General features: G+C 39.6%; 1 protein-coding gene across 1 annotated transcript; it reads right to left on the reverse strand.

Annotated features, from left to right (window-relative positions):
* Positions 1–14,038: 14,038 nt before the first annotated feature.
* Positions 14,039–19,603, reverse strand: irx4a (iroquois homeobox 4a). Its single transcript, XM_011484986.4, has 5 exons — positions 19,389–19,603; positions 18,398–18,649; positions 17,570–17,676; positions 15,940–16,250; positions 14,039–15,153 (listed from the first exon to the last, which is right to left on the reverse strand). Exons 1-5 carry the CDS (start codon positions 19,431–19,433, stop codon positions 14,456–14,458), a joined length of 1,413 nt encoding a protein of 470 aa, XP_011483288.2. The 5' UTR covers positions 19,434–19,603; the 3' UTR covers positions 14,039–14,455.
* Between the last annotated feature and the right edge of the window lie 7,049 nt (positions 19,604–26,652).

Genomic DNA, 26,652 nt, shown 5'->3' on the forward strand with positions numbered 1-26,652 from the left:
ATATCGGTCTATAGTTGGCCAAGATGCTAGGATCCAAACTGGGCTTTTTCAGAAGAGGTTTAACAACTGCATATTTAAAAGACTGTGGCACGTAACCCGTTTCCAGAGAGGCATTTATCATTGTTAATATGGGATCATTAATTAGGGGAAAAGTTTCTTTAAAAAGTCTAGTGGGAATTGGGTCTAACAGACACGTTGAGGATTTGGAGGACGTAATAATTGATGTTATTTCCGCTTGATCCACAGCAGTCATAAGCAAAAAGTCTCAAGAATATGTTAGAAACATCCGAACACCATATTCATTGGATTGGGTCTTTAATAAGCTCCTCAGTGTTCTTTTTTTTGAATTGGCAATCTGAAAGTATTAAAATCTTTTTTTTTTTTTTATTTAGAAGATGGATGCTGGAATTGGGGGGAGTCCATCCCTTCAACAGTAAAGTTGTGGCCAAGATAAAAAAAATGTAATTAAATAAAAGAAAACGTGGGAAAATCCTTTTCTATCCTTAACAATAGTTTTGCTGTAATGTCACATAGTAGTGTCAGACTTCAAATGTCATAGAATTGATAAAAGTAACTTTTACTCCTTAACATATTTTATCGTTTCATGCAGGAGAAGAATATCGGCTGCAAGCACTGGAGACTCTACAGTTTATCTACAAAACTTCCATATGGGAGGTGGAGACTGCTGCTTTCTTTAACTTTTGCCTTGTCCACCTTGTGACATCTGCCGCATGCTTGGTCAAACATTTGATGTGGGTGTGGTCAGGGCCGAGTGCCGTGTGGTTGGGGTTCATAAACACAGGAGAGAGCTTGAACGGATCTGGAACTGATGGACGTCTGCATTCACTCTCTTCCTCCATTTCCTTGGAAATCACTTCTAGTAACAACAAATCCATGAACTGACAAAGTATCCAGGGTATACCCAGCTTCCAGCCATAGCCAGCTGGGGAAAAGCTTTAGCTCCACTTTGTACAGGAGTGATTATTTCTGTGCTATTTTGGGGACAAACGTTGTTATAGGATGAGATGGATGGCAACTTTCTTTCTTCTCTGCGTCAAACATGCGTTTCTTGCTTTTTAATTATCTGAAAAAATCAGTTTTTGCCATTGTTGCAATGCTGACACTGTAGTTTTTCCTTTGTGTTATTGTTACAATGCTTATTCCACTTTTCAAGAGTTTTGTCCTTGAAGTAGAAATCGATTCATCATGTGTAAACCATCCCAGTGTTTCATTATGAATGACGCCTGAAGTGCCAAGCGGAGAAACACATACACCTACTAACTCAAGAAAATCTGGCTGCAGACAAAATGGCATCCAGTCATCGTTAGGTGCCCCCACCCCCAAATTTCACTTAAAAAACATTCTTGTTTTTCTCAAAAAAATTTAATTAAAATGGTGACCCTAACAGTTATGTTTCCGTTTTAAGCTTTAAATCTTTAACACCGGAGATGTTTATAGCAAAACCTACTATGCCCGTAACTGCTTATGGCTTCAGCTGATTCACAGGGAAAAGTGCCCTTGTGTAGTTAAACAACATTTTAAAGTGTCTTTTCACCAACATGCAACACGTATGAAGTATTGCATACTGGTGCAAAGCAGCTTATCCTGCGACAGAATAGGCCGATTCACGTTAATAGCGTAAAAGGTTGAAAAGTTACGGTAGTTGAAGGAATGTAAACACTGGCGCTAAAGATTTGTGTTAAACGGTTAAGAGTTTTACAAATCTGAACTCTTTAGTTAATATCTATTTTAAAAAGAATAAAACAATTACCATTTTGTGCTTCATTTTAAGCTCATGTTTAAAACAGTAACGCTTTCTTTTGTACTAAAGACTGTAAAGCTGCGTTAACATTGGCGCGTCTGGGGCGGCCAGTTTCAATGTAAAGTCAATGTTACAGATGCGATCTGAGCTCCTGCCAGGCGTTTTGAGTGACGGGCGCGTTGGTCCAGCAGCAGCGCGATTTCAGCAGCACGGCTCGGCCAGAATTCAAGTATTTGATCTTTGATGAGGTCGCTGCGTCGCATCAACCAATCCATAATAATGATAATATAAAACATTACAATAAAGAAAAAATCAAAATAAAATTCCAGAAAACAAAGCGTGATTCCAAAACACAATTCCAAAAAATTGAACAAAATTAAAAGGAATCATTTCAGAAAACAAAAGCAGTTCCCAGAAATCAAAATGAAAAGAAAAAAAAAATCTAAATTATATAAGAAACCAGAAAATGTAAGTACTATGGACATCATTGATTGATTGTGATTTTTGTTCACTCTTAATTTGGCATGGCAATATATTCCAACGAAGATATTTCTTTAAGCGTTTGACCACAATTTGAGTAAATCATCCTTCTGTTCCCTGTTGAAAAACTCCAATGTCATCATCCAATCCGTGATGTTCCACAGTGCTTACCTTTTCCAGTTTTCAATGTTGTTTAAATTTTCTTTTTTTTATGTATTTCATTTAGATTTCTGGAAAATCTTTTTGCTTTCTGAAACCTTTCCTTTTTATTATTATTTTTTTTTAAATATCATTGTTTTCATAGAATGTTTTTGCATTGAGGTATGTCTTGATGTGATTGGTCCATCGGATCAATGAGCAGAAACATTTTTGGATCATTTCATTTCATTTTTTCTACAAAGTTTGAACTTATGTGATCATATCTTTGTGGGACAAAAACAAATTCCTAAAAAGTCTGAAAAGGATCTCTTTAAAGGTAAAACATCTCCTCTTTGGAACTAAACAATCAGGAATCACAATAGTAAATCAACATCAATCTTCATCAAAAACAGAAGATATGATCATAGATTTACCCAAATGTGAGAAACCTAAAGAAAAACAAGTGATGACTTTGATGTTTTTGGATGTGAAAGACTTAAAGTAACTCTTTTGTGTAATCCCACACCTTTGGTTCTTTTTATTTTGCTTTTTCATTCGAACATGTGATGGGCCTCGTGCAGTAAAGTGCAGGAATAAAAGCTGGAAAAACTCTTGAACTAAAGCTTTTTGTCTAAATCTATTAAGTTGTGCTTGACATCCTTCTGTCTAAAGAATCATCTCTACATCCTGTCGTTTGGTTTAACTTTTTTTATTTTTTTACCTAACTTCTTAGTGATTTTTTCGGTCTTCATCGTTACGTTTTGCGAGTTAAGTATTGTGTCAGTGACAATATTTCCATTTCACCCACTCTACATGGAAAATGGCTGAGTCTTTTGTTTCCACTTGAATGCGCCGTGATAGAATATATTCCTCTTCCAAAGGAGGTGAAATGCAGACGGGGTGTCACACAGGCTCTACACAGCTACACGCTGCGTAAATATTGCATGTGTCTTAAAGGGTCTCCCCCCAGCTGGCCCACTTCAATTAGAATGCCTTGCACTCATCTTTTACCCTCTTCTCTCATTCTTCTCCTCTGTCCTTGTTCATTCCACCGTGTGGTTTTCTTGTGTGCAAACTGTAAATAATGACATTTAATTTTGTTTTTACTTGGTCATTTTTTTCCTATATAGTTTTCTTTTCAGTATGACACAAAAAATGGATGCACTTTAAAAATTTCGCACACAATTCTACGTATTGATTTTGCCCTATATAATACACATTTTGTTATTGTGCAACTTTTACTGCAACCCAACCCTCAGTTTACACCACTGTCTGGTTTCTTTTCTTTTCTTTTCTTCTTGCTGATTTTAATGGATTTAGTAAAGTGTCTCACTTGAGAAGCCCTTATTTTACAGTCCCCCCTTTTTTCCCCACTTTACCTTCAGACAGCATAAGTTTAGACCCCTGCCCTGTCTAGTCCCCTCCATATACACCTAATTACCCAGATGCCTAACATTTCCCATCCATCACATAATCTCTAAGAGACAAGGTATTAGCACTCCCTGTTCCATCAGCCAATTACCTTCTGCCTCCTGCTTGAGTCACCTGCATTGCAAATGTGACCTTTACTTAGAAGGCTGATTGCATGTTTCCTAGAGTGCGGGAGAATGAAGGGTTTTCCAAGAGTGTGTTTGCCATCAACAAAATGGTGCATTAACCGAATGAAGCTACATGACTGCTACATGTGCACCTGCATGCAAAACTACTTGAATGTGTCGGAGCTGCAGAAGTATGAGTGTCAGAGTGAGACTGATCTCCAACCTGTGTTATATTTGTGCATGCATGGTCATAAAAATACATTTCTACTGTGGGTGAATGTGAAATACCTAAAGGCCCCATGTGTTTGTGTATACGTGTGTCTGTGTGCATGCGTGAGAGTTCGAGCGCACCGGGGGCAGTGAGCAAGCCCTTCCAGACACCCCCTCTGACCCCCTCTCTCCCTCCCGCACGTGACAGGCTGTCGTGAATGTTAATGTCCTGTGATGGCTGTGGAGCAAATAAGTGTTTCTGACACAGTACAGGCTCCTATTACAGGACCAGGCCAAATGGGCTTGCCAGTGCCTTAATGAGCAGGCGGATCAGTCAGCCGCAGCCACTGTACCAGTCCCACATGCTGCTTATGCAGGGATGGGCCTCAACACACTTGACCAGACGCAGCAAAAACTCACTTCGGCTCCTGCTATCTACAAAACTCCTTTCTCTTCCTTTTGCTCTTTTTCTTTTCTTACTTTCATTCGAGGTGTCCTAACTTTTGCAATGTGTTCTAGATATTTTTCCCTTTTTTAGACCTCAGGAAAAGCTGTGGACATTTCTGTTCGTCTGACTTTTGTCTTAACTAGTTTACACTGTTAGGTTTATTTGATGTAACTTCCTTCACTACTCACTACATGGTGCACTATGTAGTATGTTTGCTATTTTGTAGTGCTGTCCGAATCTACAATTTTAAAATCGAGTGCCCTAGAAATCTCCCAGAAGTGTCTGCGAAAAACCAGTGTACATCGATGCTCATTAGATCGGCGAATATAGAACACAATGCATTGCATCTGAACAATTTTTGCCCCCCAAAAAAAGTATTTTTTTATTTAACCATCAACGTTTTTTTATCTTCAGAAGACAGTGGACTCATAAAAGGTTGTCGCAAAATGCTCATATCAGTTAGATTTTAACTTTGTGAAATCGATTACGTCATATCTGCAATCTAAAAAAAAGAAAAAAAAGAATTGCTTTTAAAATTCACAGCACTACATAGTCCCGCAGTATATAGTTTTTCAGTAGTTAAGGGTTAGGGTGGAAATTCGGACGTGGCCTGTGTTGCTAACAAGGTTGCGAATTCTCGCAGTCACAGTGACGTTTGTTTTAACGGTATCAGTCTGTTTTTGTCATGTTTGGCATGCAAGATTGGTAGTTACAGGTATTGTGAAACCACTGGCTGATGCTTCTAACATGGCTAATCGTTCTAATGTGGCTAACGTGTAGCGTCTTACAAACAAGCTCTAGAATGACTGTGAACCGCGCTAATAAATTCTAACTGAAGGACTTACAGTATATCTAAGTCTTGTTTCGATTAATTCTTGCCTTGCATTTCTGTGCGCCTTAAATATGACATAACTTTAACATTAGACAATTCATTAAAGGTGTGTATTATAAATCCGATGTGCCCTGTAATGCGTTTTTAAGAGTCTGTTGTATACATCCTCACATCAGAAAAAGGTTTGTATGCAGAAAATAATTGTAAAATATATCAATTCTTCTTTTTTTTTTGTCATTTCATTTGCACAGTTCATGAGAATGGTATTTCCTGGAGAAAACTACTTTTTAGAGACACCCGTCAGGTGGTCGAGAGGTAATTTTCCAGCTTGGTAAATGTCACCTGTCAAACGGGGTATAGAAACGGAATGAAAAACCTTGCAAAATGTTTTGCAGAAAAGCAAACTAATACCCTTGTCCATTGTGAAGTTCCAGTTAGCCTGGCAGTACATGAACCTTGTAAACTCAGTCACAGCCAGACTGGTGCATTTACAAGTTCGCCAAAGACTTTGTCTCCCTCGTCTCCCTCTGGATTGTCAGGAGAATGTACAGCTTGTAGATTGATTCAAACTGTTATTTCTGGGGAAAGTGCAAAACACATCGCTTGGCTGATTCATCATAATTTGGACGGACAATGTAAAATCCTCCTTCCCTCTACAGCAGGGTGGATCAGAGAAAAGGGGGTTGGGGGGAGAGCTGAGAGGAACGGAGGAAGGGAACGGGAAGGAGGTAGAAGCCTGCAAGTCGACGATTGGCTTGATTGAGACGCATGGCAGACGGAGAATCACATAGCGCGTCTGAGCACATCCTCACAGTTGGCCGGGCTGTCCTTCAAAACTCTCCAAGTAGTCTAAAGTCGACCTGTTGGAGTTACTGAGTCGTCACACTACATGTTGTAGCCCAGGAGCAATGGGCCCACAAAAGGTGTCTCTTTTTCTCTCTCTGCGGGACTTGTTAGAGGTGCTATTTTGGAATCTTCCTGCCTTCGTTTTCAGTGGCACAGAGCACCTTGAGGTGTACCACAAAGTCCAGGTTTGTGGTGTAAAGCAGTCCAAGGGCAGGAAAAACGACTCATTAAAACATTTAGCTGTAGTTGCAGTACGATCTCATTTACTTTAACTACATCAAAAAACAGAAAACTGTTCACTCTCTAATTTAACCAACAATCGTGTGCAACTCAACTACACTTATTTTCAATTACCAGTATATAGAAAAATAGTCTCAATGTTTTCTTGCCATTTGAATTGATGCCAAATTAAGTACAGTCCTGAATGATATGGTATTTTGCAAATGTCTACATTTTTTGAGATGTGCATTTCACCTAACCCATTGATGCCTAGTGATGCAAACACACATCAAACCAATTTCCTTAATTTAGTATCGACATGACAAGCAAAAACATGAGTAGATTTGGTTTTCATAGCTGGAAATAAATTCAGGCATCAAGGGGTTAAAACGGAGAGCAGCCGAGCGTTTGTATCTCAGATTTCTGTAGTTCACAAGATTTCATGAAATACAGAAAAAAAGAAGGAAAACTTTCAACTGTTCAACTCTTCTGCTGCAGAAACATCTCCTAAATTCTGTTTGGGAAGCAGATCAAAAGACATTCATTCATTCATCTTCTAAACCAGGTGTCCCCAGACCAAGGCCCGGGGGCCGGACCCGGCCCGCCCACACATTTGACCCGGCCCCCTGAATGATGCCAGGAAGAAGCCCTTTTCTTTTCTTATTTTGCCCTTTTTTTTAGCCTGGCTAAATTCCTGGAATTGTTTCCTCACGTCAATAAAACTTATTTGAATAGAAATGTCAGCCAACCTAAAAAGGTTTCTACTGCATGATTTTATACATAGTGTTATTATATACTTGCTGATATTTTTTTTGTTTTGGTGAAGAACCCTGAGAGGATTATTTGATCAGATCAGGTTGTTTATATTTGGTTATGTGTGGCTTTCTGGGAAACAAAAAATGTTTACATTTAGACACCCCTGCGATCGTCATACTTTATCTGTTTTAAACTTACCCTGGCCCTTGATCAGAGAATAGAAACGTCATGTGGCCCTCACTGGTAAAAGTTTGGGGACCCTTGTTCTAAACCATTTAGTCTCTCTTAGGGTCACAGGATTGCTGGAGCCTATCCCGGCAGGGGACATCCTGGACAGGTGGCCAGTCTGTTGAAGGGCCACAATCACACACCTATACACACTCACACCTATGGACAAATTAGAGTGATCAATTAACCTGTGAAGCATGTTTTTGGATGGTGGGAGGAAGCCAGATTCCCGGAGAAAAGCCACGCATGTACAGGGAGAACATGCAAACTTCACACAGAAAGGTTCCCCATTAGTGTTGTGTTCAGGTCCCAAAGCTGGGACTTGAACCTGGGGCCTTCTTGCTGTGAGAGAGCGCTAACCACTGCGCCACCGTGCAACCCATCACAAATATTTTATATATTTATTTATTTAATATCTATTTATATAGTAAATATGTTTTCAAGCTTGGCTTGAATAACCCTAAACCATCCTTTTGATGCTGCCTTCATTTTTTTTCTTTTGTCATTTTTGTACATTAACCCCTTGATGCCTAATAATGCAAACATGCATCAAACCACTTTGGCTCCAATATTGCCTTCGTTTAGCTTCTATCACACTAAAAACTCCAAAGATAAAATAAATAAAGTTAGGTTTACTTTATCTAACTTTTTTCTTGGTATCTTGAGACAGAAAAAAGGGGTTTAAAATGAAACCACTATGACCCCCAAAATTTAGTACTGTTCCAAAAAGTAACCAAAAATTATATATCTCTATATATATATTCATTCCTGGAAAAAAATTTAAGTGACAAGTGGTTAATAACCCAATTTCAAAAAATCCACAAAAAATATATATATATGTTTTATTACTTTTACAGGTGCGTAATCACATGTGAGTGGTTTGACTTGTTGTAGTTTATTTGACTTTAATGTTTTAACTTGTTTACTTGCTCTGTTTGTGATTCACTGGTACTTTGGTTGCGAAACGGTGGCACTAAAACAAATTGAAATGAGCTGAATTAGAGCTCAAACACGTCATGCATGAAGTCAGTAAACTTGCTCTGTATCCGCCTCAGAAACAGGCTTTTTTTTTTTTTTTTAAGTGCTGACAAAGATGACGGAACAATTAAACATCCGTTGTCATCTTTGCAAATCATTAGATTGTAAAATTCAGGGAGTGCACTTAAAACCACTATTTTTATGAGGATGGAAAGATTTTTTGTGATTATACTGGAGAGTTTGCCATTCCAATTGATTAATCTGTTAACTAAAACTAAAAAAAACAAAAAAAATGTATTTCTTACCAGTTTCTTTATTTCTTATCTCGATATGAGACAACTTTGGAGCAACAACCGCAGACTCTAGCTGTATGAATTGGATTCTCATGTTGTACATTTTCAAGAGAAAAGCATCGGTCCAGCGCTCCAAGACCCACTTTCCCCTCCCCGACAAACCTCAAGGACTATTTGTATGTTTTACTGGACCTCTTGAACACATTGGAAAATGGAAACAAAGGTCAGTGTTAAGTCTCCCCTGGCTTTTCTTTCATAAAACAACAATATCGTATTGATCTGTCCTGAATGATAAACATAAATGTCTTGGTAAAACACAGTTTCTTTTGACCTTTAGCAATTACTTTTACATGGCTGCTGAAATACTGTGGGTCGGAAAAATAAATACTTCACTCGTTTTGATTTTGTTGTTTTCTTTTTTTTTTTTAAACTGAATCCTTTTTGTGTTTTACCAGCTTATATATGACTCACAGATATTTCCCTCTTTTGACACTATAAAGGAATTGGGATGTCAAGTTGTTTCACATTCATGCCTGATTTGCAAACTCAGCAGGCATGTCAGTCGCACAAAGATTTTACCCTAAAAAACATTCAAAAAATACCGAGTCCTGGACAAGACATTAAAACAAAAAACAAAGAAATTGCTCCCCAAAATGAGCATTTTGTGTGCAGAAATTAGAAATTAGAAATTTGTGCACACAAAATAGTGTTTAATGCAGACAAATTAGTACTGTGCTCACAGATTAGCATTTTGTGTTCCCAAATTAGTATTTTGCGTTCACAAATGAGTATTTTGCGTTCACAAATTAGTATTTTGTGCTCACAAAATAATATTTTGTGCTCACATATTAGAATTTTGTATCCACAATTTAGCTATTTTTCCTCACATATTAGCATTTTGTGTTCACAAATGTGTAATATTTGCTCAAAAATTAGTAATTTATGCACACATTTGTATTTTGTGTGCACACATTAGTACTAAATGCTAGTTTGCTCATTTGTGCACAAAGAATGCCATCTTGTGCACACAAAATGCTAATTTGAGGAAACAATTTGTTTTCTTTTAACTCTAGGTTCAGGGCTCCATATATTTTTTTAAACCTAAAGGCGTTTAAAGGGGTTTATGTTGGAGGTCCTTGTTTACCACTTTACTTCTCATCAACCAAGACGCTCTGCTACAAATACACATCTAGTTACACATGAATTAATTGTTTGTTTGTTTTTTTTAAACATTTATCTTCTTCTTGGCAAATTGAGTCTGTCAAAGTGAAAGTGTGTTGTGATGACCCATAATTAGACCCTCTTGACCCCGCATTCGACCTCGAAAGAGTTTGAGATTACAAGCCTGGACTTTTTTTTAGGGACTGTAACTCCTGGCGTGTGTGTCAGATAACTAATCTTCAGTTTACGTTGCGCTCACAGTGTCTCCATTTTTACATTTTTGAAGCCACAACAATCTCAAATATTTTGATTGATAGAAAATAAAGTTTCTTTTTGGACTTTCAGACTAAAGTACACAAGGTTCGGTTATTTCATTTTAAAAGACCGCGTTGGTGAAACGCAACTGGAAGCTCTTAAAGTGTGGAGAGATGACAGGGAGGTGATGGCAGCAAGACGCTGATAAAAGCCAGTCGGTGGGACCTGAAGGTGTCTTTTTTGCAGCAGGATTCACTCCACACATAGACACTATCTCCCCCACACACCAAATCTACAAGAAGAAAATGGTGGGGGGGGGGACAACAGGGGGCACTCCAGATCTTAAACCAAAGAGGTATATTCTACACCTTTACCACAGTGGCAGCTGACTGATGACAAGACAATCAACCCTCGGATTTAGATCTGTCATTCACAGAAATACCGGGAGAATTTTCTTGACTCAAACCAACAAACGTCTCTTCTCTGAGCCTTGGATTAATGTCAATATATAGGTTTGCCTGATCAACCATATCAAACATTCACACGACTGACATTTTAGTTAAAATTAAAGGTTTTGAAGCATGGTACAAAAACATTTTAACCTTGTTTTGTTTACTGTTACAAAAACAGAATTGTAAAAAATGATTTTCTACATTGTAATTTAAATAAAAGGCCATTATATTGATTCTTGAAAGAGCAGCGTGTCTGTGCATGGGTGTTAGCTCCAAGCTTCCATCACAATACCACCGTTCACACCACATTAATGTTGGTCAATGAATAGATTAAATATTCAATTAATGCCTGATGCACGCAAGTGTGACATTGTGCTGGAGAAAGACTCACCGTGTGTACATTTGTCTGAGAGCGAGCGGGTCTAAGTGTGTGTATACTGGTGTGTAATGATGTGTAAATATATTTATGGTTCAGGGTCACAGTGGTATTAACCTGACCCAGGGTAGCGTTTTCTCTGGGGAATCTCCACTTTGATGATTGCTCTGAGTTTCTGGGCCTTCTCTTCCATGTGGCCCGCTTTCCTACAAACAGAAGATGTGTCTTTGACAGGAAGCTTGTTTTAAAAAAAACATTTATAGGGGTGTAGTGATTAAAGGATGAATCAAAGAACTCTATATTTGTCCATCCAACTAGATTGATCTGTCTGAAGCAAGTTGTTAACAGAATATACTGTGCATATACCATTAGAAAATGGTTTCAAAATTAAATAAATTGATTATAATGATTTTTATTTTATTTTACGATAACGTAAAAATGAACATTGCAGCAGACAACACACATGTGATGCAGCAAAAAATGACCAAGCCATCATTCCAGTCCAATGTGTGGAAACGCTAAATTTTGCAGTCATGTGACCCTACAGTAAATGGTAAATGCCGTATATTTATATAGCGCTTTTCTGCGTACAAGGCCCAAAGCACTTTACAGCCACAGACCCATTCACCCAGTCACACACACATTCACACACTCCGCTGCCGAACACTGGCGCCAACCTCCCACCAGAGGCAAGGTGGGGTTCAGTGTCTTGCCCAAGGACACCTCGACTCATGGGCGTGCAAGGCGGGAGTCAAACCTGCAATTTTATGATCGTGGGTCGACCGCCCTACCGCTGCTCCACAGCACCACGGCACAGTGTGGTCGAATGTTCAAAAAATTTGGATTATTTTGATGTGGAAAAACAACAGTGGGCTGAACTTTATGATACTAAAATGTGAATGGATTTTCCATTAATTCTTGTTTACTTGTTTGTTTGTATGCATATTTATTTTACACTTGATTTTCTTGAAATAAAGACAAAGAATCTGGAAAACTTCACCTGCACTGTTCAGTACCCAGGGATTTATCTCTGAGTCACACTGGTTGAAATTTTGGCTAAAGATCGATTTTAGATTAGTGAATCGGATCGTTCCAATTGAACCTATATTGACCAGGAATCGTATCTGCAACCAAAAATTATGAAATGAATCAAATTGTTGCTATAATAAACTTTTGCACTCCTAAAAATATTTATAAAATATTTTTATAGGCCAGATTGCGGCACTGATTTGTGGATCTCAAATAATCCTGACCAAAAAAAAAAAGAGAAAAATCGTTTATTAACTTGACCCCAGACCCCTCACTCCTTCCTGAGATAAGTGTTTCTTTTGCCAAATGGGGAGAGCTTTCACTTACATGTCCCATCAGGCAAGCATGTGCCAAAGGCCTACATCTTATTCAAGTTTTAAACCTCTAATTGGTAACGTTTAAAAGGCATTTAAGAGTGCCCTTTCCTCTCCCTTTTCTCATTTCACATTTAATCTGTTGTGTCAAAGTCTATTACCTCAGTTGGACGTTTTTGTCCCTTAAGTTGAAAAAGGGAGGAAGGAGGGGAGTGGGGGTGAGACGTATAAGATGGGGTGGGAAAAAAAAAAGAGGGAGAGAAGCCATCAGCTGAGGTTTGCCAGGTCGATAAAGCTTTTAGATTTGGAGATGTTTTCAGGGGGAGCCCATTTCCTGCGGCTAAGAGTTGTTAATGGAGCTTAAGGAATTATCTTATGACTCTCGGTTTGAGAGCAGTTCATTTCAGCCCTGGCCTGCGCGCCGCCTTGTTCAGAGGACGCGGCTGAATATGCTGCTGTCACAGCCGCTTAATGAAAAGTAACGCGCCGCTGATTACAGTTTTATTTGGCCGCTATGTAAAAAGCTCCTGTTAATTTAGCATCCCGCTCCCTCTGTGCCGCCGCATTTGCCATGGCTGAATGATTTAGTTCGAGCTGCTTTCCCCTCCGCACACACAGAGGATCTGTCCTCTCAGTCCTGCTGCATGTCTCCTTTTCTCTCAAATAAAAAAAAAACAAAACATCCACTTGGCGCGAAAGGCCTAATAAACTCGGGTCTCACTGTGTAATTAATTACGCACTGAGGACAACTTATATGTGGGGGACGACTTCATTTGCTGTCATAAAAAAGCAAATTTCGTTTAAGAGGCCAAATATAAGTTGATTTTTGTTGTATTTATTATTATTCTCTATTCCAATAAAGAAACATTTATAATACACACACAATAAAAATCATTTTTGTCGACTTTCTTCCATATCTGTGCGTAATCTCCATAGTTGGAGTATTTCTTCCCCCCATTAAAATTCATCACCCCCTCCCCTGCCCCCCTCTCACAGGACAGAAAGTGTCCCCGGAGAGCTCCACTTTCGCCATTACTGTCAAGTACCCTTGACTCCTTTCTTTTTGCCCTTTTATCTTCAACAACTAATTCGAGTTCCTTTGCCCTTTTCACTTTTAGACATGCGCACCTCGTGTGTAAAAATAAAAGAGGGGGGAAAGGCGCATTGGTGGAGCGGAGTCAGCATCTAGACCTGTTTCGGTTGGGGTCCAGCTATAGAAGATGAGGTGGTAGTGTGTGTGTGGGGGGGTGGGGGTGGGGGGTTGTCGTCAAGAAAACTCTTCATATCAAATGATCTCACGCGGGGGCTTCGTTTCTGGACCCCTTAATGGGCGCATGGCGAATAACTTACACTCCTGACAGCTGCATCATGGACGGTGTTGAGATATTTCGATGATATTATCTGAGAGCGGAGAGGGGAAATCAATAGCCTGACATGAAATATGTCTGTGAACATCCCAATTACAGCCTGTTTAGAGGGAATTAATGAGGCAGATCTAAGATACTGTTCCGTCTTGGGGTTTGAGATGCTTCATTTTCCACCTGTCAGGAAAGGTTTTCAAAACACAAAAATTAAGAGTGGGGGATATCACGTTACTTAAAACAATGAGAAGCATATATGTTTCGTTTTTTTTTTTCAAACTACACATTTAAAGAATTACGTTTTTTTTGTTTCAGCACCATGGACAGCAACTCCTTCCATAAAACCCGACATGACAAGCCGCTCTTCAGAAACGGACTGCTTTTATTTCCAGTGAACAAAGTTGAAGCGCTCTTCCTCCTCAGAGAGCAGTGCATTTGTGAGACGTCTTTTTTTTTAAATAGTGATACTCGTTTGCAGAGACTTAAATAATATTTAGTTACATTTGCATGCGCATAAGTAAATGAAAAGGATAAATAAATAAAAAAAATAAAAAAAAAATTGTAAACCTTGTTTTCGTCCAAAACTGTTTAGTTGTACATTTCGATTATGTTCCATGTTGGATCAAATAAACAAAAGCGACCCGGAAGTTCCACTTCTGGTCCTGCGTCATCGGCAATTGCTTTTGAAAACGCGTTCACTTCCGGCTTTCAGTCACAATTATTCTGTCTCTCTCTCTCTCTCTCTCTTTTTTTTTGCTGAAAATGTCATTTTGGTTACATTAGGAGCAGAAAAGTTTGTTGATAGTTTTTGGAAAGCTCATGGCACTATCTTTGGGGGGTTCTTGCAGCTGCTGCAAGGCCGCTGCGCTCCTCTCTGCCTCCAGAATGGCGCCTTTGGTGTTTGTGGTCCAAGAGACGGTGGTGTTGGTCAGTGCCTGGCTCAAGGTGCTGTGCCTGAACAAGGGGTCGTGGAAAACCCCGTCCACCCAGTTTCTCAGCGTGGTGACTGGGGAGTCCTGTCTGTTGTCTGTGCCCGTGACGGGTGAGGTGGCGGCGGGGGACGGGGTCAGGGAGGGGGGCTGGCACCTCAGCATACAGGACGGGTATTCAGTCTGGTTTAGAGAAGTGGCGGTCTGGGCCAAAGACCAGATCCGAGGTTTCCCATCCATTATCTGCTGCTGCTGGTTATAACACGGCTTCGCCTGCTGTCTGCTGTCCGCCTGCAGCTCATCCGGGTTCGTTTTGAGGCAACTTTTGCTCAAGTCCTGCTCCCCTCCGAGGGAAACGGGGATGGGGAGTTTCAGAGAGGGGGCGTTCTTGACCAGGTGCTCGGCGGGGCAGTCGGTCGTGGTCGTGGACATGTGCGTGTTCAGATGGTATCGGTGCTTCAGCTCACACTCGGAGTTTTCCGACTCCAGTGCGTCAAAATCATCCAGATCGCTCAGCTGCAAGTCCTTATCTGGCCGGCTTCTAGTTTCTGCAGAAAATGAGCAAAAAAAGGAAACAGAAGCTCACAGAACTGAAATAGAAAATGTTGCACAACATCACAAAAATCCCAATAAATGAGCAATCCAATTTTTCGAAAAAAAAAAAAAGCAGCTATATAGTAATAAAAACTTTCCTGTCAAAACCCTTCATCAATAAAAATAAATTACTTTATTCTATCCTTGATTTTATTCAAATGAGTTCATACACTAAGAACTATGTAAAATAGTATAAAGTTAAACTGGGTTAAAAAAGAAACTACAAAAACTCTATTTTGCCATGACCCCCCCCCCCCCCCCCCCCTCCAAGAATTGGGTTGAAGAAAAAGCCCAAGTGTTTTAAGAGTGCAGATAAAGTTAAGGATACCTGATCTTCCCGCCTGTCTAGTGAGGCTCCATCGCTTCTTGTTAATACGATTTTTGTGCAAAAAAAGGATTTCATGACCACATGAGCTCCAGCATCCTTTATCCTATTTGTATTTTGCAAATAAAACACTAATCATTGCAGTTTAGCAATAAGTAAGAATAATGGAGCCACACACCGTGTCAGTTCTTTTACTACCATAAAATAATAGAAATCTGAAGGGATTATATTGTTGCAGCTTGGAAAAAGTTCAACTTATCAACTTTTATGAAAGAGGGAGACTATTAATAAACAAAAAGCTCATGGATTTATGTTTACTATTTTTAATAATAATAATCATAGAAGCAGCCTCCCTCTGGTTTCTTGCTTCTTCACATTCAACTTTGTTTTTTGCAAAGGGCCTTTTGACACTGACCATCATCATTGTTCTCGCTTTTTATCTGCTCTTCCTGCGAGCCATCTTCATCATCGTCATATCTCTTCTCCTCTGAACCCTTGTTCCTGGGGGGCCACGTCATCTTGTTCTCCTTTTTGAGCCTTCTCCTGGCATTGGCAAACCAGGTGGAGACCTGCGTTAGGGTCATTTTGGTGATGATGGCCAACATGATCTTTTCTCCTTTTGTTGGATAGGGGTTCTTCCTGTGTTCCTGCAGCCAGGCCTTCAGGGTGCTGGTCGTCTCACGCGTGGCGTTCTTACGCCTCGTTCCTCCATCCATGGAGCCATACCTGTTTTCGGAAATAACCCAAGAAAACTGGTTAAGAGAGTCTGACTACAGCATGTTGGCAACTGTTTCCAATATGACTTAGTGGGGTTTATTTATAGAAAAGAAAGAAAGAAAGAAAAAAACTAAAAAAAAAGATTCAAAAGAAGAGTTTGCCCCTTAAGTTAATGATGAAAGTAAAAAAAGAAGTCAAAAGTTTTTTAATTTATATTTTTTTCATGATTGCTCCCACAAATTGAAAAAAAAGAAATCAAAAACACTTAAAATAAACTACTAAAATTGTGAAATCACTTACTAAATCATATATATCAATAATATATCAATCTTATACTGGAAATGGAAAAGAAATCATGCATATTTAACATGTAAACTCTCAAACATGTCTCAAAGTTGCATGTTATTCTTCAACGATGGTCCACTCAGTTTTGCCTGTTCCACAAAGCAACCATAAACCCCCATTTAAAATGCATGCTGTTGATTTTCAGTCAGCAGTGAGCTGTAAAAGTCCTCTCGTGGGACTCTTCTATGAGTCCTTTATTGCTCTGTATGACTTAGCGCAGGTCAAGCACAGCTGAGGGATTCAGGGGTATAGAGGCGTGCTCACCTTTTCCTACCCTGAGCTCCTCCTTCCCCGATAAAATAGACTGTAAAATTGTTTTATTGAGTGTAATGATGGACCCTCAGGTTAAAACCGTGTAGACAAAAGTGTTCCTGTGGGCAAGACTCTGCTGAAATGCCACAACTTGCAAGTTTGCGTTCTTACACTTGAGATGTATTGCAGCCGTGATAGTTGACGGAGGGAAGCTGCCTTGCAGGCTGAGTTAACAAACACAGCGTTTGTGCTATCAGCGTCAACATTAGTTCATCAGCTCTTTAAAGATGGGAGCTAGCTTTGCTTTCTAACCTTTTCATAAACTTCATTTGCACATCAAGTGATTATTGGGAAGACCTTTCAATATGCAATATGGCAGACATGCTCTTCACAGCAGAGAAAAGGCCTTGTGTGTTGATGAAAAGAGATTGGGTGTTCTGAAGCATCTCATTCAGGCAGAAAACAAACGTCTTGTTGTGAAAAAAGTCATGTTTATGACTCGATTTCATGATAACATTTCATAAATGTGAGTCTTCACCAAATTCTTGCTTTGAAACCTTGCTCCAACTTAGATTTGACTAAAAGTAATTCAAGTTTGCGACACTTTCTGACACAGATTGTCACAGATTTTTTATTTCTGGACTCAATCTGGCTGTTTCCTTTGACAAATCTGTTTCCAACATGAAACAAATAAAGATTTTTTGATGAAAATCTGCAAAGCTGCAGCTTACCTGTCATATTGATACTGCCCCAAGGTTGGATCATAAGGATAATAGGCAGTTGCCTGGGTTATCCCTGCATGTGCAGATGCTGTAGCTTCTTTAGTATCAAATGTGCCCTGAAATGATAGAAAATAGCACATTGATGGCAGTGGGATCTCTGACTCCTCAGTTATCTCTGAATTGGAGGAACAGACATGTTTGTGTTAATAAATGGTAGAGCAGTGACAATTGAATCAAAAACTTGTGTTTGTTGCAAAAACAGAGAGAAAATGAAAACTTAAAAGAAATTGATGCTGTGAGTCTAAGACCTTTTCCGATTAAGTTTTGTTGCAAAAAAGTTCTCATTAAACTCTGTATAGTTCACTTAAATATAACATTAACCGCTTTATGTGCAAATTGTCAAGAACAAAACGAAAATATACTTATTATTCCAGTTAAACTTGCACTACATTGAATTTAACGTAACAGTAATAGAACAGTACTTACTTAATGTCACCTACTTTTAAGGTGTAATAGCACTTTCTGAATAAAATAAATGCAAATCATATAAATTTGATTTAAATATTTTGAAACTAAGCATTTAAAACATATATGTATATATATATTTGTTAAATAGTTTTTTTTTCTAAACAGAACACTAGATTGGTTGCTTTTTTACTTTTTTAAATAAAAGAAAATCAATTTTTATTAGAACTTTTCTCACCAAAACCTGTCACTGACAATAAATTGCTGGTATTGTGAGGTGTAGAGCATGAAGAGACAGAAGAGTCTGCCTTAAGCACCGGCACCCTGCGGCTCCATTAATCAATGCCAAGAAGAATCAGATGCGAAGCTTACCAGCGAGTAGAAGGCGGATGCGTCCGTGCCGTATGCAACGTAATTCCCATAGCCTTGGCTGCCTGTGTAGTGGCTCCCGTACACGCCCAGCGCTGCGGCGGAGCTCAGCTCGTGTCTTGCCGTGGCCAGCAGCCGGCTCTCATACACGGGACAGTAGACTGGAGTCTGACCAGATGCCGCTACCCCGGAGTCGGCTATGGATCTGCCCGTGGACTCACAACAAGTAGTTAAAGAGTTGGTTGTCATCAGGAACTGGAAGGAGGGGGAAAGAAAGAAAAAAAAAACTGTTTTTGTATAAAACAAAAAAACACCCACTATGAACATTTTGCTCTTAAAGTTTTTTTCAAGTTGCAATGTTTTCAAATTAATCAAAGATGAGTGATCGTTTTCCTAAGCATGAAATGAACCATATTTTAAGTCAATTTTGACAGGATATGACTTATTTCAAGATCAACTAATAACTTATGTGATCACTGCACAGATACAAAGGCGAAAAAGTAAGAAAACGCGTGCGTAAAAAAGTGTCTTACGCACGCGTTAGCTTGTTCTATTAACCCGGATCCAGATGAACCACGTGCCTGAACAGTTCTTTCCCCGACAGCGCATCATAAACCCAGAAAGTAGGCTTATGCCAAAACAATTTTTAATGGCTCGATGCCAGGACAGATCAGCAGCGGGGTTTAAACACAGCCGGTGCGCGCCGAACAAGTTGGCATGTGTTTCCCAGAGCAGATAAACATATGGTTGACATTACGCAGCGGCTATCTGACGGAAATCTGCGCACGGGAGGTCGGGGGTCGGTCTCTGGTTACCCTCGTTTTACCTTTTAAACCCCAATGCCCATAAGGCAACACCTTTATAGAAAATAATAATAATAAAAGAACTGACATCAGAAGTCTGCGTGAAGCTTCTCAGATCTGCACCGAAATGATCAAATCGATGAAAGAATCAATCGCACATCAAAGACAAAAAAGAAAAAAAAAGAACTTACTTGTGGAGCAGGCGAATAAGGATATCCAAATTGTGGATATGACATGGTAGAGAGATCCCCCAATATCCTGAAATAAAGCGGGAGCGAAGGTTTCCACGCTCACGCACGCTGCGCCTCAGTTTGACTGAACTGATTGGGAAGTACTGGCTCCTAGGATGCTTATAGGGCGAAGCAGAGCAGCATGTTTAATTTGTGTAAAATGCCCCCTCTCAAATGCCTTTGAGCAGGGAAAAAATGTAAGCCTGGGAAAAAGAATGTATTTTTCTTTTTTCAAAATCTACTAGTAGACACATAAAGAAACGCCATTTGTCCCCCGTTTTTCCCCCAGAATATTCACTTTGTTGTCAGGTACATATTTTTGCCTTATCAAAAAAGTAGCATAAAAGACGTCAGGAGCAGAGGCAGGTTGTTTTAAGTGGCGCTGGCTATGACGTCAGAAGTTTCCCACTCTGAAAATGACCGGACTGTAACTTTAATATGCATTTTCGTTTTCAAGAGTGACAGCAAACGTGTGGCAAACGTGAGATCTGAGGGGGGAGAAACTAAAAGTGGGAGAAGACATTTTTTTCCTTTTCTTTTTTTTATTATTTGGGAGGGGGGATAAATGTTCGTGGGGATTCATTTGCAACTCCGCATCAATCATTTAACCAATCAGCGTCCCCAATGTGCAAACGTCTGTACTGAGATAAATACATTAGTGCCTAATTAAATGCATTCCAACACAAATCACACAAGAGGCTAATTGATTAAAATATTAATTAGGAAACAAAACTGAACAGGACAAACAACCTGAGGACATAATTTATATAAAAAACGTTATCTATCTATCTATCTATCTATCTATCTATCTATCTATCTATCTATCTATCTATCTATCTATCTATCTATCTATCTATCTATCTATCTATCTATCTATCTATCTATCTATCTATCTATCTATCTATCTATCTATCTATCTATCTATCTATCTATCTATCTATCTATCTATCTATCTATCTGTACACGTGGCGGTTACAGGAACCACAGCAGTTCTCGCCATCGCGCCATCACCGGTGCGCGCAGTGTTGCTTGGAGAATCCCGGGTTGAGACATGTGGATAGCCCTGGGGGTCACTCCTCAAATTAATGATGATGTACTCCTCCTCCTCCTTCTTCTCACCCAGTCCTCCTCCTCCTCCTTCCCCCCTGGCCCCCCTCTCCAGCTGGATCTCTGTCTACCGGTGACAGGTCGATTGAGAGTGATTGATGACTATCTAGGGGACCGGGGCCAACATAATAATATGATCCGGGCCCCTCGCAATAATTGCTCGCTTTCATTTACAGATGAAAGCGGTATAGTAACGTACTAGAGAGACGGAGGGGATGATGTGTCCGTTAAGTCCCTTTTGTCTTGTTTTATTATAATAAACTTGTTTTTTCTTTTTTGGCCAGTGCGCGCTCCATGCGCAGCGCTGGGAGGGCGCGCCGGAGAAATTATCAGTTCTCTCATTCATTTTGACAAATTGAATTATAGGGGGTGAGCACCTCCAAGCAAATGACCGCATTAACGCAACAAACGGGCGGGGTTTGGGGAGGGGATGGGGGTGGGGGGTCAAAACGGATCAACCAGCCTTTTTAATTTGCATTAACTTTAATGCCACCTTAACAACCCGTCTGAGGCGCTCAACCGTGCAGCGCTCACGCACTTGGCACGCACGGAGCTCTATTTGGTCTTATATAGCTAGGCCCAAAATATATATGGGGGTTAATTTGGCACACAAAGCCTTAAGATGGAACACTAATATTAATCTTTAGCATCTAACCTCCAGAGGAAAGGAAATAAAAGATGTTGACTCTTTGATTTTATAGGTGGGTCCACATGCTTCTAGTCAGACTTGTTGGATTTTTGAGTTTGCTTGCATTTATATGTGTTGAAAAAAGGGGCTTTAATTTTCAGTTACCCTCATCTCCCCTCCCCCAGAGTATTTCTTTTCATTATCCACGGCTGTATCAAGGCAAGGCGCCTCATAATAAAATATTTAGGCACAGGACTGTATGCTTTTAGATGGAAAATGAAGACGACAGCAGGAGTTCATGCCTGTTTAGCGTTTAAAGATTAAAAGAGAAGCTGTTTTCCTCCCCTTTGGAGTCATTGAAGGGAAAGCAGGGCCACTCTTTGTATAAAGTGGAGTAAGGAGGGGGCCATAAAATGCCTATACTCAAGACAGCTTTGCAATAAGGAATTAAAAGGGCTGCAGCATCAACTCCTTCCCTCCTAAATGTACAGAAGACATCACAACTTTTAGGAAGTTTTTTCTTCACAAATTCCAGTGTTTGACAAATTGCGTGTGCTTAAAAGTTACTCAAAGCAACCTTTAGTATATGCATCATTCTTCTGACTTATATTAAAATGTACTCCAAGAGTATGGTAATCATGAAGGTCTCCTTCCTGATAATCTGTCTTTGATTAATGAGCGAGAAGGAAGGGATTGTGAGTAGGACACAGGCGTTTATGTGCATTCTTATGCGCTGGAAAAATAAGAGAGAAAAAAAGGAGTGGGGAAGAGGTTAAAGGGAATCTCAAATTACACTCAGCTGCCTTTAAAGTTGAAGACATAATGGGCTAACACAAGGGTCATCTGTATCAGTGAAGCCCCAAACTTTGTCTTTTTATGATGTTGACAGCTGATGTAAAATGCCTGTGGCCATTTTTGCCTTTTGTGTTGGGCACTGTTGTCTATAAAACATATACTTAATTCATTTTATTTAGCTGTCGAGTGTAGGCTTTTTTACATTTTTTTTTTTAGTTGCACCAAATTTCTGCAATAAACTGCAATAAACACACATTTAATAACCAGATTTTAAATTAGCTGTAAGTTTTAATTTTCTTTGTTTTCCTCCAAAATAAGGTAAAAATTGCCAACACTATCAAAATGTCAAGTGAAATGATAATAGTACATATGGAAAATAATGAAAATGTAAAAATTAATAAAATAAAAACACAACTATAGTAAAGTAAAAAACTCATTGTTTTTCTTTTTCTGATTAATATTTTTGCACATATCAGAGTTTACACGTTGATGATTTGATTATTTTTTAACAAAGAATGGGATGAACCTACTGGGATATTAGTCTATTTGGTTGTCAAAACAATGGTGACTCCTGAAAGAAATGTAAAAAATAATAAAATAATATCATTATCAGTGAATCCTAATTTAAATGAAATAATCTTCCGATAACACATAAGAATTAAGTGTCTGTTGATTTTATTTGAACGACTTTATTCATCTAAAATCAGAAATTGGTGAATCAAAAAGCTCTGGTAGTAATCTCTGTTTGCAGACACATTTTTTAAATGACACAAAGGCACATTTTATTGAAATCTACTCAGATCTCTTCACCAAAATGTGGGCATGTATGGATATGTATATTATCATTATATTTTCCCTCTCAGCTAATATTGGCTTTCAAATAAATTTTAGATATCCACTGGAAAGTCTATTCATGTCAATTAAAAAAAATGCTCAAAGATGTCATGCCAGAAGTACAAGATAACCCTACTTCTACCTACAGAAGTGGAAGGGGGCGGAGTCAAAATATGGCAGCTTAAAAAGCTTCACTTACAATTGGATATCTTTTTTTTAAAAGTATTTATTAAAACTTGCTCGATTAAAAATGAAAACAAAAATTAAACTCTGGATTTATTCAAGGATTTGATTGTTTTGCAAGCATTTACCAAACAGCACATACAATGATGGTGATCATGACAGTAATTGTAGGAAACCAACCAAAATTGATTATTTAATTTAGGTCATGGTTTGAAAATAACAATATTTGTCATTGCAGTATGGACAAATCTTAGCTTAATGGGTGAAAATATGGAGATAAAAGCCAAAAGTTCTCATAAATATAAATCCTGGATGTACTGAAGCAATTCTGGTGGAAATTCTGTTTCCAGAAGGAAAACTGACTGTTGGGAAGAAAAGCTTGCCTCAGTTGTGTTTCGTTCAGAGACAGTGCTGACATTAACCTCTGCCATATTCAAACTGGTGAAGGTACTCTTTTTCACTTTTTAAGTGCTTTTCCTTTTCTGATATTTAACTTTATCTGCATTTGTGTCGATAACTCCAAGCATTAGCCCAGACTATTTTAAAAGTCTTCATTTTTGTTTCACCTGGAGAGTAGACGAATGCTTCAGTGCTCCAATGTCTTATGGTCCACTGTCACATGCATTGTTTTTTGAGTCAACAAGGTAAAAAACCAAGCTGACCTCAATAGCTGACGACAGCTGCACAGACCAATTTGCTCTGTGACATGAACCCCCGAGCAGCTCCCGGGCTTTCCGATAGCAACCGTGTTTTTCTTTCTGTAGCTGGTGAAATAACACTCCCACATTCACACATAGTGCTTATCCAGCACAACATTAGCCTATACACTGTCAAGAAGTCTTGGACTCCAAATGGAATATTGATCCCCTAACATCTTCCAAAAGAATTTCTCCTCTCAACCACACAATGTTTTTTTCTCACTTCTCCAATTTTGAGCCTGAAGCTCTACTGGTTTTTGCATGAGTTGAGTAGTAACCTGGACTCCTTCAGGCCCTTTCAGTAAAGTCAGAAATTTTGCTGCTGTTACTGAAGATTGGTCTGTCAACTGTGCAAAGAAGTCAACATTGTTTGTCTTCCCTTAAAAATAATTGCCCTGTTTCTTTTTAAGTTTAGAACATCTGTAAAATAAATAACATTTGGCCGTTCAAACACACGCCACGTCACAGTCACAACTTCATTAGGACATCTAATGGTAGTCAAGAGAGGTGGCAAAGAATATCGAGTGATGCCTGAGACAAGGGGTAACCACGTCTCTCAGGAGAACTTAGTTCTTACATTTTTTCGGCATGTTCCAAAAGCTTTCATGGTGTCTGTGCGGCTAAAACATTCCTAGAGTCAAAGACAGACTGTAGCTTTTAAAGGAATTCATTCAGCGATTTTGTTTGCAGCTTTCACAGCAACCCTTCCCACACTGTCACGTCCTAACAGTGTACGTGCTGGAAATCCACCTGCTACTGTCCCAGCTGGGAGTTCTCATTTGAGCTCTGCTGAGACTTGTGTGTATGTGTGCATAACATGTGATATCCACCATGGTAGTAAAACACCACAGGACCACTTTACATAAGACAGTTACAGTGGCCAGCAATTTCATGGAAAGCAGTGTAAAAGTCTTTCTGGTGTTCGCATTGCAAATCTTTAAGACCTGAATAGTCATTGAAATACAACCAATGAGACAACTGCAAGTTCAAACTGAGCAACAGACTCGGATAGAAAGGTGACTGAAGTGACTTTGAATGTGCCAGACGGGCTGGTCTGAGAATTTCCGAAACTGCAGTTCTACTGGGATTTTCACTCACAACCCTCTCTAGGGTTTACAGATAATGGTCTGAAAAACAGCAAATATCCAGTGAGTGGCAGTTCTCTGGGCAGAAATGCCTTGTTGATGCCAGAGGTCAGAGGAGAATGGCCAGACTGGTTCCATCTAATAAAAAGACAACAGTAACTCAAATAACCACTGGTTACAAGAGAGGTCTGCAGAGGAGCATCTCTGAACGCACAACACATCCAACCTAGAGGCAGATGGGCTACAGCAGCAGAAGACCACATTGGTGCCACTCCTCTCGGGTATTGTAAAAAATTTGACAATATATAAAAGACTGGAACAAAATGTTTCCTTGTCTGATGAGTTTCGGATTCTGCTTTGACATTCAGATGGTAGGGTCAAAATCGGGTGTCAACAACATGAAGCAAGGTTGAGCAGGTTGTCCAATAATCGAAGGGTCTGTGGTTCATTCACTGCTCCCTCCAGTCAACCGCTGTTGTGTCCTAGGGCAAGAAACTTTACCCTCCCTGCCTCCAGTGTGGCTTCATTGGTGCGTGAATGCATATGAATGTCCCGGTGATGGTCAGAGGGGCCGAAGGCGCAAACTGGCAGCCACGCCTATGTCAGTCTGCCCCAGGGCAGCTGTGGCTACATCAGTGACTTACCATCACCAAGTATGAATGAGGAGTGAATGAATAATGGACACATTGTCAGCGCTTTGAGCATCTGGTAAAGCGCAGATGCATTTCATCCATTATCATTATTTATATTTTCCTGGCAGACTTTGGGCCCTTTAGTACCAATTGAGCATTGTTTCAACACCATAGCCTACCTGAATATTGTTGCTGACCATGTCCATGCCTTCATGACCACAGTGTACCCGTCTTTTGAAGGCTACTTCCAGCAGGATAAGGCACCATGTCATAAAGCTGAAATAATCTCAGACATAATCTCTGGTTTCTTGAACACAATGAGCTCACTGGACTCAAATAGTCACAAGATCTCAACCCAATAGAGAACTTTTGGGATGTGGAGATTGGCATCATGGATGTGCAGCAGACAAGGTGTGATCCTATCATGTCGATATGGAAAAACTCTCTGAGGAATGTTTCCAGTACCTTGTTGAATCTATGCCACCGAGGATTAAGGCAGTTCTGAAGGCAAAAGGGAGTCCAACCCGGTACCTGATAAAGTGGCCGGTGAGAGTATATATATATACACCCATCCATATTCAGAACCTATTAAATCACCATCGGGATGGGTGGAGCCAACCCAGCTACTGTGGGACTGTCACAGGGCCACACTCATGCACATCTAGGGGTAATTTAGAGTCACCAATTAACCTATGAAGCATGTTCTTGGACTGTGGGAGGAAGCCAAAGAGCCCCAAAAAACACAGAGTCTGCATGGGGAGAACATGCAAACTCCACACAGAAAGGCCCCAGCCGAGATTTAAATTGGCCTTCTTGTTGAGAGGTGACAGCATTAGCCACCATGAAGCCCAGTGATTTAGTGTAATGACTTACACTAAATTTGCATATCATAATCCAACCTTAGATTTTTTATTTCAGTGTCACATATGAGCGCAAAGCTGCCTTTCTCTGCCTTAGAATCTGCTGAAATTATGTTAATGATAAATTAAGGAAGTGTTTTGGTGGTTGAAAGTTCTTAAACACCAGAGCTAAAGCTCAGGTGGGTATTCCAGAAAGCAGGTTTTGCTAGTTACCACGGTAAGTTTGAAGCTAAGGAAGCGTATAACCTCAGCTTTCGGTTCCAAAAATGGAGGTATTTCAGGGTATGTCAAGTTGCCATAGCAACTCATGCTCTGAACATAACCTTGGGCCTCATTTATAAAACTTTACGTAGGATTTGCGTCAGAAGTGGCGTACGGATGAAACATAGGACGTGCGTACGCA

This window comes from Oryzias latipes, chromosome 16 (assembly GCF_053564925.1).
Source record: "Oryzias latipes strain Hd-rR chromosome 16, Olatipes_Hd-rR_3.1".
NCBI classification, from domain to species: domain Eukaryota; kingdom Metazoa; phylum Chordata; class Actinopteri; order Beloniformes; family Adrianichthyidae; genus Oryzias; species Oryzias latipes.

What these genes read in the sequence shown, in the direction of transcription:
- irx4a (XM_011484986.4), bottom strand. Translation starts at nt 19,433, where the DNA reads ATGTCATATCCACAATTTGGATATCCTTATTCGCCTGCTCCACAA. An exon ending in CTTATTCGCCTGCTCCACAA is followed by an intron (nt 18,650 to 19,388) that starts GTAAGTTCTTTT and finishes CCCTCCTTCCAG; the next exon opens with TTCCTGATGACAACCAACTC. An exon ending in GGGCAGTATCAATATGACAG is followed by an intron (nt 16,251 to 17,569) that starts GTAAGCTGCAGC and finishes TTCCGAAAACAG; the next exon opens with GTATGGCTCCATGGATGGAG.